At 40.9% G+C, this 15429-nt stretch overlaps 1 protein-coding gene across 2 annotated transcripts in view; it reads right to left on the bottom strand.

The window, feature by feature from the left end:
• Positions 1–5227, bottom strand: part of SETBP1 (SET binding protein 1) — a 380871-nt gene extending 375644 nt beyond the window's left edge. For both annotated transcript variants that reach the window (XM_006144402.3, XM_027770260.1), the window contains exons 1-2: positions 5104–5227; positions 3476–4120 (exon numbers count right to left, since the gene is read on the bottom strand). In XM_006144402.3, coding sequence (XP_006144464.2) covers positions 3476–3964 — 489 coding nt within the window. In that variant the 5' untranslated portion in view covers positions 3965–4120; positions 5104–5227. The remainder of the gene's footprint in view (positions 1–3475; positions 4121–5103) is intronic.
• Positions 5228–15429: the final 10202 nt, after the last annotated feature.

The following is a 15429-nucleotide window of genomic DNA, read 5'->3' as shown; positions in this document are numbered from 1 at the left end:
AATTGCATATAGAAAGGAGAAGCCTTACATTCTTGACCAGTGAAGCGGTGTCTTCACAGAGCCCTGCTCATGCCCTACCACTTATGTACTCATGTTCCTGGACCATCTACAATGACTCTCTAATATGGAGGGTTAGTCCTAGGTTTGAAATTTGGAATAAAGCCCTTGAAAACACCTCACATATATACCTCTTCATCCCAAAACATTAGGCCATGTCTAACTAGAGTTAAACTAGCAGAGAACTAGCCTGTGACATGTAAGGCATTCTACTATTATTTTACAGAGCTTACTTTTTACAAAAACCAATGAAAAAGAAAATAATGTGGGATCCAATATAAGTTCTCTTTGCCAGAGGCTGTCAAGCAATCACTTGAGCAAAATTAATAGGTTTACTTAAAAAAAAAAATGTAACACCTAATTTCCTCTTCCCCCACCTCCAGATATGAGGCTGAATCATTTAGAAACAAACAGAACAAAAAGCAAACTCTTGTTACTTTTGTTATCCTGAGATTCTTTGTCTTTCTCCTAAGTCACAGGTTGTCAAACATTTTTTTGTACGGGGCAGTTTCAGTTTTGAGGGCCATATTTTGGTCACAACTACTCAATTCTGCCATTGCAATCCAAAAGCAGTCATGGGTAAAATGTAAACAAATGGACTTTGTTCTAATAAAGCTTTATTTATAGACACTGTAGTTTGAACCTTCTATAAGTTTCTGTTGTTACAAAATATTATTCTTCTTTCCATTGTCTTCCAACATGTAAAAAACAGAAAAACCATTTTTCTGTGAGCTGTACAGTAGCAGACAGGAGGGTGGATTGGGCTGTGTACCTAGCCAATCCCTGCTTGAAGTCAGTACATACATTTGGATTACTTTCAAGTAGGAATCTCTCTCCACCAGCTCAATATCTCCTTCTTAGCTCCTACCGTGGGACTCTATATACATTTCTTCAAAGTGCAGCATGCCTCACAAAAAAGATTCAGAAGTATTAGGATTTGGGGGTTAGATGCTGATCTGTGGTTTATAAAATGTCATTCTTGTTCTTTCCCATTGCAAATTATTGATCATACACTTTCCATTTGTACAAATAAGTAAATTCTGAAAGTTCATGCCACTGAACTTTTCCATATAAATGGAAGGCAAGGTTTCCCCCCTCAACTTCAGCTTCAGTGTTCACTTGTACTTTGGTTGCAAAACAATAGGAATTTGAGGAGTAATAAAGTTGACACTCTACTCCAATAGAGATCAGAGAACATTCTTGTCTTCTATCATGTAATTAAGACTCAGTGCTGATAACTTTGTTTATTCCTTTTTGGAAAGTAACAGTGTTAGGCATAAATACATGTAGGAAGGCTAGAGAAGTACAATGCAAGCAATATCCTAACAATGGACAAGTTTTGTAGGATATTTCATCACAGTGTTGATAAAATGGTACTGTGCATTGAATTTCAGTCCTTCTCCCCCTTTATCCACTTCACTGCTAAGGCATAGATATACTTACTTGGCAAACCACATATTAAAATAAGCGAAATTATCTCTATTTCCAAGAACAGTCACAGTGGGCATTCAGCTTTTGGGGTGAGAATGACCAACCTAAAAACTTCTGATATGAGAACCAAGAGCCATTGTACATTTTAGCCTTGAAATCAACTCCACATCACAAATTCCAAAGCATTGTTCTGGGGCATTCTAATGAGTAGAGGCTATATTTTGGAGAGTGGAATCTGACCAGGACACTTTATTCTCTTTTCAGGACAATAAATTAGGGTTTGCACACCCAAAACTGTGGTACAGGCTGCTGCTCAAATCCTGGCAGTGATGGGAATAGAGGAAAAACAGTCACCACAGTTTGCAACACTGCCCACACACACACAAAAAATCCAACAACACACAAAGAACTGGCAACTCAGTGGCCACAGACAAAGATACTATTTTCAAAGCTGAAGAGACCCAACACCAAGCAAAGCCTCATTTTCTAAGCAGAGCCTGATATGAACTGCTGTATCTTGCAGGAATCTCAAGAGTTTCTAAATGTGTCTAGATGACCTTTGGTGTCTAGAACCCGGGGATCACTACAAAGTTGTAATTACAGAAGGGGAAAAGAAGACCTCGGCTCTGCAAAACAAGCCATTGCTTAAAACTTCTTTTATGCTTTAAAATATTAAAGTAAGGTGACTAACTGTTCTGGCTTTCCCAGAACTGAAGGAGTTTCTAGATACAGGATTTTCAGTTTTAAAACCAGGACAGATTTATTGGGCAAACCGTGAAAATGTTAGTCACTTTAGAAAATCTTTCCTAGCCCAAATCTTTGGATTTTAAATGCAACAAAATAGGCAAAACACCTTGCATAAGGAAGGACGCAAGTGATATGCTAAAGAAACAACACGCTTCCTAGTGACTTTTTTGAAAATTACTACCCCAAAGCTCAAAAACCACCTGTAACAGAAACACTACAGATTATCCACAGGCTGCAAAGAAGAGAGGTTTATTCATCTGCTCTATTTTAGATAATGTACCATAGTTAGAACCAAAATAGTCAAATGTCAGGGGGAGAGAAAGACCAAGACTGATAAGCACCTATAGCCTAGAACCCTAAAATTATGACAAAGTGCTTTCAGAGCCATCCTGCAGCACCAAAGATTCTCAAAGACAAAAGTCTCATATTCAAGACAGTCCTCTGTTATCAGTACTGAGTGCCAGGCCCATCACAGTCATGGAGGTTATCACAACCCCCTAGGATACAAAATAAATTCAATGAAACATGGACTCATTAATTCCCAGCCAACTGATACCACCAACCACTTCTTAGCTGCCTGGCACATAAATGTTTGATTTTCAAGAGGATATTTATAACCAACCAAGTTCATGATATGTTGGATAAAAACCCAGGCCAATCACCTGCCATTTTCTTTCCGGTGCCAATTCTAATGCTTATCAATGGTTTTCAAAATGATAATCTCCCAGTTTAGAAGAGACAAAGACTAAGTTTCCTTAGTCAGGTGAATGAATCATCTTAGAAAAATTTCAGAGACAATGACTGAAAACAAAAGGAGGTTTTTAACAGGTCTTGACTGCTCTGATTGACCAAAATTTTTCAATATCCTACTCTTGACTCTGCGAACAAATAATTACAGCAAAAACAAACAAAAACAACCCCCAAATTTTGTTACAGTTGAGTTGTAACAGCAAATTGCCTACACTACAATAAAAAGGAAATCTCCAGAATTACAATTCTGGTAGCTGTTTTTTTTTTCAGATGAACTAAAGATAACAAATTGGACATTATATCAAGATCATTTTAAGGGCATTTCTTCTAGAGGCTCTAAATATTCCTTCAAGAAGATTGGTAATTCAGAAATAAACAGTAATATATAAATAGATCCTAGAAAGATAAGTACAACAATGGCAAAAAAAAAACAAACAAACAAAAAAAAAACACAGAAACTAACCAAAAACCTAAAAAATGGGACTCCTACCTTCTTTTTGGAGTGGCTTCTTTCTTCTTCCTTTGTAGCTTTGCTATTTTTCCCAGCACGGGACACTTTCTGGTCCCCAGACTGCTTGATGGTAATCTTGATCTCAGGGGGGCATATATAGTTCTCCAGATTCTTTGGGGGTTTCTTAGCCCGTTTTGTGGTCTGAATCTTCAGCTTCAGACTCCCCTCTGTGAAGTTCGCCTCCTTGATAGAAAACTCCTGCTCTTCCAGGCCATCTCCTGCTACCCATTTCTCACTGTCTGCATTGGAGTTGGAATCCACATCCCGCCCTGAGCCCAGTTCATCCTCCTCCTCTGGCTCCATACGTTCTCCGCCCACCGGGATGCCCTTCCCGGGTCCTGGAGTGGAGAGCAAAGGTTCCCCTGCACAGCCAGGAGCAGCTGCTGGGGGCTTGGCTGAGGAGACGGGCAGGAATTCCGACTCACTCCCCCTTTGCCGGGAGCTGCTTAAGATTTCCCTGGACTCCATGACAATCCTACAGTCTTCAGGAGTTCTCAGGAGGGGGAAGGGGAAAGGTAAGAAAGAGAACACCCAAAATTCCAAGAATGAAGTGATCCAGTTGCTGGGTTCAGAGTCCCAGGGGTGGAGACACGGAGAGGTGTTCAGAAGAGATTAGATCTGCAACTGAGAAGGGGAGAGATGATTAGCCATGGCAGAAAGGAAAATGGTCCCAAAAGTTACTACTTGTAAGTTCCAGGTGTCCCTCCCCACTTCTCGATGGCATCATTAAAAACAATGAAAAGAAATCCAACCAAAATGCACATATCCCCCAAAGGATTACACTGTTAGAGAGGGGGACTCACGTGCGTATGTGCTTTCATAATGGATTATTATTTATTTTCATGGCTGTGGAGCCAAGAATAAAGATACAAGGACTGTGTGCTCCAGCCCTGTAACAAGCTAGAGGTTTCTTACACTAAAGCCACAGCTGGCTGAGTCAGTAGCAAAACCAACCATGACGAAAGGGAAGTCTAAAGTGTTGATGCTCAGGTCTGTGGGAACCGCACTGAGTTGGCCACTTACAACACTTCCCTCTCACATGTGAAGAAGTCTGCAAAGCTGAACACAGTCCCTGAGCTGCCTGGCCACACGCTCCACTCCCCTGGAAGAAGGGCATTGGCCGACCTCTTACTGGTCCTTTCTTTATCATTTTTCATTACAAATTACTTCAATTATGCAAATGTCTTCTTTCTTAAATCAAACGCAGCGTTTAGCTTTGGGTCTTGAAAAAGGAAAACAAAAAGTGTTCAGTGGGAAATCACTTATAACTCTGCCTTCCTCCAAAACGAGAAGTGAAAAATGAATCAGGTTCTCTTTGAACCATCACGGTATCACCTCAACTATTCCTCACCGTTATTCACTCTCATGTTCCATTATTCCCAATTTGGGAATGTTCATAATTTCCAAAACCCAGTAGAAAACTCAAATCCTCATTCTCAAGAGAACAACCTGGAGTCCTGGGGCTACACATAACATCAAGACATCATGTCTTTTCATTCTTAGGCGAGATTATGTTATATTATAGATTATATTCAAGCCTTTGAGGCCCACTCACTGTTCTGTCAGTTCCCCACCAGATGACAGCACTGCATGTCTAAGGTTCCTACCTCTGTCTAAACAACTGTCCAGTACATGTGCCCACCAGAAAATGCCCATCGATGCCCACAATGATACATTCAGAACAGCCAAGAGCTGGAAGCCTGAAGACTGGGTACATGTCTTCTCCCTGTAGAATCAGTACATTTTCAGCTGATGTCCTGTGAGAAAGAAGACCAGAAGGGAAGGTAGCAGAGGTTTTGTATGGACTTTCCTTCCCAGAGAAGCCCAGGGACATACCTGGCTCCTAGAAACTGCTCTACCCTCAAGAAAGACACAGTTACAACTGTTTCCTCTTGGGGGAAAACCCAGTGAATACAGTTTCTCTGGAAATGGCTTCCCTAGAGAGAACATGAAATTTTCACTGAAGCTACCAAGCCACCTGTGACTCAGCTACCAAAGAGATAGTCTCTACTTGGGAAGGGAGAGAATGTTAGACCAGAGGACACTGGTGTTTCTTTTGCTTATAAGATTCTTCATCATCCAGACTGATCTGTCTACCTGTCTACCTATAAAACCTAATATGATTTCTAAAAAGTCATATTCAGGCCAATCAGTGGTATAGTGGTTAAGGCACCTGGATTCCACATGACTGACTGTGATTCAAGTCAAGCTGGTGGCTTGTAAAACACACTGAATGCATATGCATGAATGCCCCAAATCCTGAAAGCAGGGAGAAAGAGAAGAGAAAGAATTGCCACATGGTCATCTCCCTTGGGGGCTTCTAGCTCACTTTTCCTCTTTCTATTTCTCTGTGTCTCTCTCTGGCAAATACAAATGCCCTCTGGCAATCTTTTTTTGTAACATCATATTCAAGTCCACATTCATTGAGGCCTCTCTTACTACCATCAGATAGTAGTAGATGTTGAAGATCAAGATGGCTTGGAACACATCCCTGCTTTTCAAGCAGTCAAGAGTCCAGTAAATCTTTCTCAGTAAGCCATGTTTTCTTATAGCAGTAATGTTCAGGGTTTACCCCCTTTTTCAAGACTCTCAAGTGTTAAATCTCTAGTAACTATCTATAAAGTTATTGTTGGGTCAGGGTAGAAGGTAAGGCATAGTCTCTATATGAGGTTTCTAAACTAAATCCATTTGGACCTTTGAGCCAGAGTAGGTAAATACATATTGCATATTCTGTGACACAGTACAAGAAAGTAGAACTTAAATTTTAAACAAATGGATGGGAGTATAAAGTAGATGTATTACTAATATTAAGAAAGTATTTCCCATGAAAAATGTGCTTCAGAGTTTCTTCTTTTCAGCTGTAGAAATGAGCAATTAAATTGACATAGAGGACAAAGTTCCAAAAGTTTAAACTCAAGTAATAGAGCCACAAAAACTAAAAATTCAATTCAACCACTTTCCTCAGTTCTCCTCAAGTCAAGATCCTAAGACACAATGAAAATCTCTTTCCTCAAGGATGTCACATGCCTGAAGAGAAATTTGAAAAATAACTCTAAAGAAGAGCAGAATTTTATATGCACTATAGTAAAGAGTAGAAACAAAGTAAAAAGGAAATGTTTTCCACTTGGATGAGGTGTACACAGGAAGGCTTCAAGAAGAGCACAGGCTATGCATTTGATTGTGAGGGTTTTTCATAGAGAAGAAGGAAGACATGGCAACATAGAGAAGAGCATGAACCAAGGCCCAGAGTAGAAGCATGCAGGGTTAAGTTCAGGACACAGAATGCTGACGCTGGCTAAGGAGGTTATGGTACAAAATAGGGACTAGTGAGAAGAAACAGCTAGAAATAAGGCCACAGCCAGATCATGGATATCCTTGGATGGCAACCAACGTATTTGGATTTTATCTTACAGAGAATAAGAAGCCATTCAAGTGAAGGGATACTACCAAAGCGAGGCTTTAGGAAGATAATTGTGGCATATGGTGAAAGGGTTGATATTAGAGTCAGGAGTGAAATAGATAGGTTCAGCTAAAATTTGGAATTCTTACTTCTTGAGAACCTAAACCAGGGCAATGTGACTATGGGGGTGGAGGGGAACAACAGATAGAATATAATTTAGTTACCAAGTCCCAATTTTTAGGAAAACATTCATTTTAGACTTGCCATACTGGTCTAAACTTGTGCATCCGGTCTCAGAGCTTAGTAGTCACCAGCTTGTTTTCTCTATTCAAGTCAAACCACTCTGCACAGTGACATTACACAGTTATTTCTACATTGGCATTTTCATAGAATCTGTTCTTATGTCCCTCCTACTGATCTGTGCAATGCTTGGCATACAAGTGCCCTCCAAGTGTTTGTTGCATGAAGGAATGAGTGAACAAAATAAACAAAACTAGTTCCCAAACTTCCTATATTTCCAGGTCACAATAAAGTCTTCAATCCTCCATGCATTATTTAGGAAATTTTGGAACACAGCACACTCCCTGGCCTAATTTATGTTGCACCCAGCTGTGTAGTTTGCCACTAGATACTAGTCTTGTACTGTCTTCTAGTTCTTTTGAGTACATGGATCAAAATTTCCTAACTTTGTTGCAATTCAGTCTCAAGTTGAGACCAACTATAGTTGTATAATGCCTAAATTTGTTTCAGCATGCACCATAGGGCTGGGCGCTTGGAGGGTGTCATGATGTTCTTTCTGAATGAAAATGTATTTGTCAGGACTAGCAGATGGCATAATGGTTATGTTGCTGGACTCCCACATGGTCAACTGCAATTCAAATCCTAGATCCAGCAGCTTGAAACTCACACTGAGCATGTGTGCATGCCCAAAATCCCAAGAGGAGAATGGAGAAGGGATTGTGGCATGGCCATCCCCTTGGGGGATGATTTCTCACTTTCTGTCTCTCTGATGGCAAGCATGCACCCTATAGTAAAAATCTCTCTAAACAAAAAATTAAAAAGAAAAAGAAAGAAGGAAAGAAAGAGAAAGAAAGAAAGAAAGAAAGAAAGAAAGAAAGAAAGAAAGAAAGAAAGAAAGAAAGAAAGAAGAAAAGGAAAGGAAAGGAAAGGAAAGGAAAGGAAAGGAAAGGAAAGGAAAGGAAAGGAAAGGAAAGGAAAGGAAAGGAAAGGAAAGGAAAGGAAAGGAAAGGAAAGGAAAGGAAAGGAAAGGAAAGGAAAGGAAAGGAAAGGAAAGGAAAGGAAAGGAAAGGAAAGGAAAGGAAAGGAAAGGAAAGGAAAGGAAAGGAAAAAGAAAAAGAAAAAAGAAAAGAAAAGTTATATTTGTCCTTCACAGCTATTCAAAGTCCTATGGTCAAATTACTCCAACTGCAGCTCTATCCACTGAGGTAGCCCTGCCAAATTCACTCACTGCCTAGCCGGAGGATTATAATCTAGCCCCTTGGGTCCACATGTGCCCCTCACCTTACAAAATATAAAATTTAAGAAGTATTCAGAAGCAAAGAGCAAAGAAAGTCTACCTGTCTGTGCACTTCACCAGCACTCAAAGTGATTCGTCTTTAGCTTTCTCCCAGCATGTACCTGCCATCCAAATTCACAGTTCCATATTTTGGTGTGTTTGGGACACAACTGTCAGTCCTCCTGTGATGCACCTCCACCAATACATGTGTATGAACACATACAGGCCCTCACACACTCCCAGAGTTGAAGAAGCCAATGCGAGGTAATCATGTTTTGCCAGGTTTAGCACTCAGCAGTTCCTCCTGAGGGGCAGTGCACCACAGATACAGTGCACTTGGCTCAGGGCTCCAGTGCGACCAGTGACTCTCTCGTTGTCTGCTTGACCTGGTTAGGGATTAAGTGGTCGTGGTTAGTGATTAATTGTGCATGGAGCAGGAATGGTAAACCTTGCTTAGGAAATACCTGCACAACAAACCCAAGGAGACAGGGGGACCATGATGGGGGCAGTGATACTTGGAAAGAAACTTAAGACAGCAATGTAGAAATCCAGTCTCTCCTCCTGGTTCTGCCATTCACAGGCAGTGAGATACCAGACAAGTTACTCTGAGTCCAGGACCCCCATATCTACCACAAGGGTATGCTCTCTCTCTTCCACACTCAATATTTTGTATTTAGCCCAAACCCATGGGGACATTCCAAAGTGCATAGTGTGAACCTACAGGATTACTGCTCTAAATAACCAGGATAATCCTGCTTGGTTAGATGTACCTCATACCCAGATGAGTCCCAAAATGTATCTCCTCCCTTCTCTTCAGATCTCAAGAAGAAAGAATTTTTCCTAATCTAAAGTGTGTTCTCCACCTGCTGCCTGGGGAACACTTATTTACCCTGCAACTTGAGAAAAATGCAAACTCTCAAGCCCCACTTACTGAATCAGGATTCCAGTGATGGGGCCCAGCACTCTGACTTTACCAGAGTAGCTCCGAGGGATGGAATTTGAGAACCAGTATTTTAGACTTTGTCCGGTCTATGCATTTACACTATCAAGTGCTAGGCCACAGGTATCTTTATTCTGTATGTAATGGTCTTTCTCCCCTATAGTAGTACTAGAAGTCTCTGGAGAGTAGGCATTAGTTGCATTCTCTTTGTCCATGCAATCCCAGCTCTGAGCATAGTGGCCAACACATAATAAATACTCAAAAGTAAGTTGGTTGGCTGGATTAATAAGAGAACAAACCAACTCTGAGGGGACATTTGGGCATCCCTCACCTCCCTCATCTGCTTTTCTTCCATGGAATGTTGCCCATTGCAAAGGGACAATAAAGAATAATTGACAGAACCTTAGCACTTTAAATAGGAGTCACAGGTATAAATTCGGGGCCTAGTTCTGCCATTCAGGTGACCTCATAAGCCCTTGGTCACCCTTAATGGTCCATCAACAAAACAGAATAAAATGATGCCTTCCTGACATATTTCATTCGGTTATAGATTTCATTTATTTATATTTTATTATGGGTAGCAGAACTCAATGCTCTTTATAAAAAACAAACAAACAAACAAACAAAAAACAAATAAATGAATAACACACACAACTCACAGATCTGAAAGGCAAACCGCCACAGATGTAGGGAGAGTCTTCTGCCTCATTTCTGATCTTTTCCAAACTACTCCTTACCTCTTCAGCCCAAGTCCTCCCTCAGCTCTGTATTCTGCAAATCCCCGTAATGTGAGGCACATCCTCTATTTTTACAGGTAAAAGACACTGGGCTGACTATATAATTCTCAGGTCAGAACATTTCACCTCAAAACTCTGAGGATGCCAGAGAGCTTTCTAAAATCTAATTTTGCTGTTGTAACAAATAGTTCTCATGATATCAAATGTCTTCTTGCACTTAAAGTAAAAGAGGAGGAAAACTGAGACTGGCCAGGCTTTGTCTCCTTTGTAGACAACTTGCTTTTTATACCTTTATGATTTTTGTCAAATTAGAATTTTATTAATTATGAGACAAGTATAGATTGGATCTTTCCCTGTGTCTATAAACCCAAAGACTCACCCTGTTCCTGACCAGATATGTTGTTCTTGTAATTCTTAGTTTAGAATTCTCATCTCTGTCCTCCATTTTCATCATTTTCTCTCTCGCTATTTTCATTTCTTTCTCTTGCATTGCCAGAGAGCATACCCTAATCTCTTTTCTATAAAATCAGCATAATTCTATTTTCCATGCCTCTTCATTGTGGATGTTTTGTCTACAATAGCACATTTTGTATCTTTGCAATCTTTGTTTATTCACCCTTCTTTGAGCTGACTCTGATCCCTTTAATCTCAGATTTTCCCTCCTAGTTATTTTATGTGTCTGTTCCACTGGGGTCTTGCTTCTTCCCACTGAAGATGCTAGAGAGCTTTCTACAATTCTTATTTTGCTATTGTAGTAAATAGTCTTCATGATATTGTTGTATTTATCCTGCTTTGAGTACTTTTCCCCTTCAGGCCTCATGCAGTATTCTCTTTATTCATGCTCTGATGAGGAGAAAGTCATACAGAGCAAGTATTGGCTTACAGAGGAAATACTGGACTGCTTTTGACTCTGTCTTCCACCCATCCTCATGCAAGCTTACTGTGTATCTCTCATTCCAGCTCCACATTCAGTGGCACCAGATTGGAAGGCTGGAAATCAGCCGTAGTAGGAGTGTTTTTACCACAGGAGGCAGCAAACTTTACAAATCAGGACGTTAAAACAAAATCTGGAGCAGAGTGTTAAGCATTTACTGTAACACTACTAATAGTAGACATCTATCCATCGGGTCAACAGAAAATTTCGTGACGTATTTTTCTATATGGTTCTAAGCAAAAATGCATCATGACTTTTCTGACAACCCAATACTATTGTCTTACGGATAAGGAGGGGATTCTGCTGGATTTGTTGAAACTCTGAACAGCAAAATCCACACTATGTGCTTTGACAAAGACTCTATGTTTATGTCAGAACTGTTCTTGAAGAAACATCTCTGCCCAGAAGTCAATGCCCCGTGTCCTCTCCACCAAACCTGTCTTCTCCATTCTAGCCCATTTGTCTTCTAGGAGATGTAGCCTTTGAGAGTGTGTATAATAATGTACGGTAGAGACAATCTTCAGTGATTTTTATTAAAGTTGCTCATGTAGTAAACCTGATGCCTTCCTATTCTTCTCATTGACAAAAGTTATACATTTCTGACCTTACGGGGTAAATGGTCTAAAAAAGATGGAGTGTTGTCCGACCTGATTACAAAGAAGGCAGCAATTGTGTTTTTGACATACAGGCTCCTTGGCCTATAGTTATAAGAATCATTTGTCAGATTCTGGTAAGCAAGAGGCTGACTTCGGCTTGGGGGGCAGTTAACTATTCATGCTTGTTTATGTATTCTAAGGTATTCAAGAAAGGAGTCACAAGTGGCTTGCTTTTTTTTTTTTGGAGAGGGTTTTTTTGTTTGTTTGTTTGTTTGTTTGTTTGTTTTGCTATAGGGTGTGTGCGCTCTCCAGACAGACAGAGAGAGACATAGAGACAGAAAGCGAGAAATCACCCCCCAGGGGGGATGGTCATGCCGCAATCCCTTCTCCTCCATTCTCCTCTCGGGGCTTTGGGCACACACGCACACGCACCCGGCGTGAGTTTTAAGCCACCAGGTTCCAGACGCGAACCGCGGTCGACTACGTGGGAGTCCAGCAACATAGCCATTATGCTAACTGCTGGTTCCCTTTTTTTTTTTTTTGAGAGTTTTTTTTTTTTGCTATAGGGCGCGTGCATTTGCCAGACAGACAGAGAGAGACAGAGAGACAGAAAGCGAGAAATCACCCCCAGGGGGGATGGCCATGCCGCAATTCCTTCTCCTCCATTCTCCTCTCGGGATCTTGGGAACTCACACACATGCGCTCAGCGTGAGTTTTAAGTCATCGGGTCAGGGACGTGAACCGTGGTTGACTACATAGGAGTCCAGCGACATAGTCATTACGCTAGCTAACTGCTAGTCCCACAAGTGGCTTTTCATGTGACTACATGCAGCCAGAATCCTCCTCCTATGCCTCAAATTAATATTTTCATTACTCAGGCTGAGGACAAACATCTCTTCCCTGAACTTCACAAACCAGATCGAAACTACCTGTTTGTGCCCTTGTAGCATAGAACTTCTCTCTTCTATCACTTATTATATAATTGAACACTTGTTCCACTCCTGGTTTTAACTCTGCCTCCCTCTCCAGACTGTAAGGCCTTGAGTATAGGGCCTGTTTCTATCTGACTTACCGTGGCAATCCTTAGGGGCTGGCTCAGTTCCGAATACATGGTGACACACTAAATTATTTGCTCAGAGGGTGTTGAATGAAAGGCTGTGTCAAAGGCCAGTCAGACACCACTTGACTCAGATACCTATGACTCTAAGTGATGTTGCTTGAATTTCTTCCTGCTGCAGAAACACCTGGAATAAATGCTCTATAAACACTGGTCAGTTCCTCAGTTGACCCAACTCTTACTAGCTCTCAATCAGCAAAAGCCAAGACCTCTGTCCACTACAGTTCTCTGATATTGCCAACACATCGATTGTCTGTAGCAAAGGACAAAGCTCCTGCTTGATGGCTTTTTTACATGACATATTTGTGTGGTATATGCCTGATCACATTTTACCTTCTGCAAGCAGCATCCCCTACGCCTAACTGATACACATCACTGTATATGATTTCCTATAGCTCCTCTGGCTGGCCTGACCTTTCTCCTTTCCATTTGGTTAATTCTTAGTTACCCTTCCAAAATAGGGTCAAGTCTCACCTCCTTCAGGGAAACTGGCTGGGACCTCCTTTCCGAGTCCTTTCCCTTGAAAATACACACACACACACATTCTCTCTCTCTCTCTCTCTCTCTCTCTCTCTCTCTCTCACACACACACACACACGCGCAATCTTGTTCTCACTTCCCCGGGGAATTTGGTAACCTGTGTTTCAATATTTCACTTACTTGTCTTTCTCTCCTACTAGGAGTTCTATGAAGGAAGGGACCATGCTTTGAATGGGTCACTACATAGTTCAGAGTATAGAGAACCAGCGAGTAACTATCCAACAGTAAGTGCCCTACCCATGTTTCTCTTTAAAAAGAAGAATGGAAGAAGTACTCCTATGATGTTACAGGTTTACACTAGAGAGCCCTCCTTTCCCACTTAGTAATTGTCTTCTTAGGAAACATTTTTAATCCATTTGAGTCTCACTGGAAAATTGAGTAATAATCCTACCTTGAGGGCTGTTTTGAGAAGTAATTGAAGATTAAATGAGATAATAAGTATGAAAGAACATACTGGGATCATCTTAATGTGTTCAAATTTCTTGCTCAATTTGATTTAGTCCCAGGTTTGTGTCACCTGAGCAAGTCCTTTGCTAAGCACTGCCTTCTCTTCACAGAACCCAAATAAAGCCCTGAGGGACAGGGTGTGGGTGCCAACCTTCACCACCTCCTCACACACTGAAAAACACAACTTGTTCATTTTGTACCTGCTACCTTGAGTGGTTTGCTGTTGCTTGCGTAATGCTCTCTTCTTGTTCCCAGTTTGTCTCACGAAAGAAATCATACTGGATCAGTCAGAAATTCCAGATTCAATTCCCTGCTCTGCCATTTGGAGCTGGATAGACTGAGCAAATGCCCCTGCCTTCCTGAGTCTCCTTATCTTCATTTGTAAGCTAGAATGAGTGAGTCCTGTGGCCCTTCCCTGCTCTAACAGTGCCAGGTACTGAGTCTCATTCTTAAAACTGACAACAAGAAACCCTTGAAAGGTGGGGCTAGTACCTTCTGCTTTTTCATTTTTTTATCAGATCCTGCTGTTTCTGTACCTCTGCCCCACTGGGTTGGATGAATCTAACACAAAACTAAGTACCTGGCTTCCTTCTCTGTGCATAGGGGATCTTTATGATAGGGAGAACAGCAGAATCTAACATCTGAGCCTAAGGCTGAGCACATTTCCTATTATCCAACAGTTCCAGCTCTAGCAGCAAAAATAGTGCCTCCTTTGGGAACCAACAGCACAACACAACAGCATGAGCCTTGGGTCTTGGCTTCCCCAGGGAAAATCTCCCCACTGCTAGCTGGGCCAATCCTCCAGCTTGCAGTTTGAGCCATGACTTTAGCACACCAGTTGTTGCAAGTGTTCCTCAGAGCAGTCAAGGAAAGTGCTCTCTTACAGTGAAAGAAGAGACAAACATTACCAATAGCCTGTCCTTCACAGCTATTATCGGTTTATTTCATCAACAGCCCAGCAATGTAGATCTCATCCTCATTTTCCAGATGTGGAAATTATAGTCTAGAGAAGGTAATAATTTGCTCCACTGAGTTTGCCAGATCCACTGTCAAATCCAGATATAGATGATCCCAAAACCCCTTAGTTTTACATCATGATGTATCTGAAGCATACAGTGATGCCAACTTTTCACCAAAAGTTCACAGTTGCTCCCACATATATAAACTCTAAAGTCAATCTGCCATCTGATCTGCCCCATCACTTAAACTGTGAGCATCAGTTTTCTCACCTGACCTTCCTATTCTCTGCATAGACTCATCCAAGGAAAAAAAGTAAATAATATATGAGGAATAATGTCAAAATAGGTGAACTACAGTAGATCTGTAGGAAGTAATTATGATATAATATTCTTGTCCAAGTAGGGAAGAGAGATGCATGTAGTAAAGATACATGTTGTAAGCCTCTTGCAACATGTATCATGTATGCTTTAAGTTTATTTATTTGTTATTTTACTTAACCCAAATTAATATCTGATTTAATCCCACATATTTCCATTTTGCAGATAAGATAACTGCAGTTCAATGATGTATTGCAATCACAGAGGTAATTTGATCTGACTACAAATGTTTTTTGAACCATAACGCTGCCAGTCTTTTATACCCAGTAGTCATGGTCACTTCAATTCTGATCTTCCACTGAGCCAATTGTAACTTGGGGATAAAAATGATAGACATATCTGCAGCCAATTGAATGAACTGAATGATCA

This window comes from Tupaia chinensis, unplaced genomic scaffold (genome assembly GCF_000334495.1).
Source record: "Tupaia chinensis unplaced genomic scaffold, TupChi_1.0 Scaffold000119_1, whole genome shotgun sequence".
In the NCBI taxonomy this organism is placed as follows: Eukaryota; Metazoa; Chordata; class Mammalia; order Scandentia; family Tupaiidae; genus Tupaia; species Tupaia belangeri.
The sequence above is the reverse complement of the archived record's forward strand: the minus strand, read 5'-3'. Positions and strand labels throughout refer to the sequence as shown.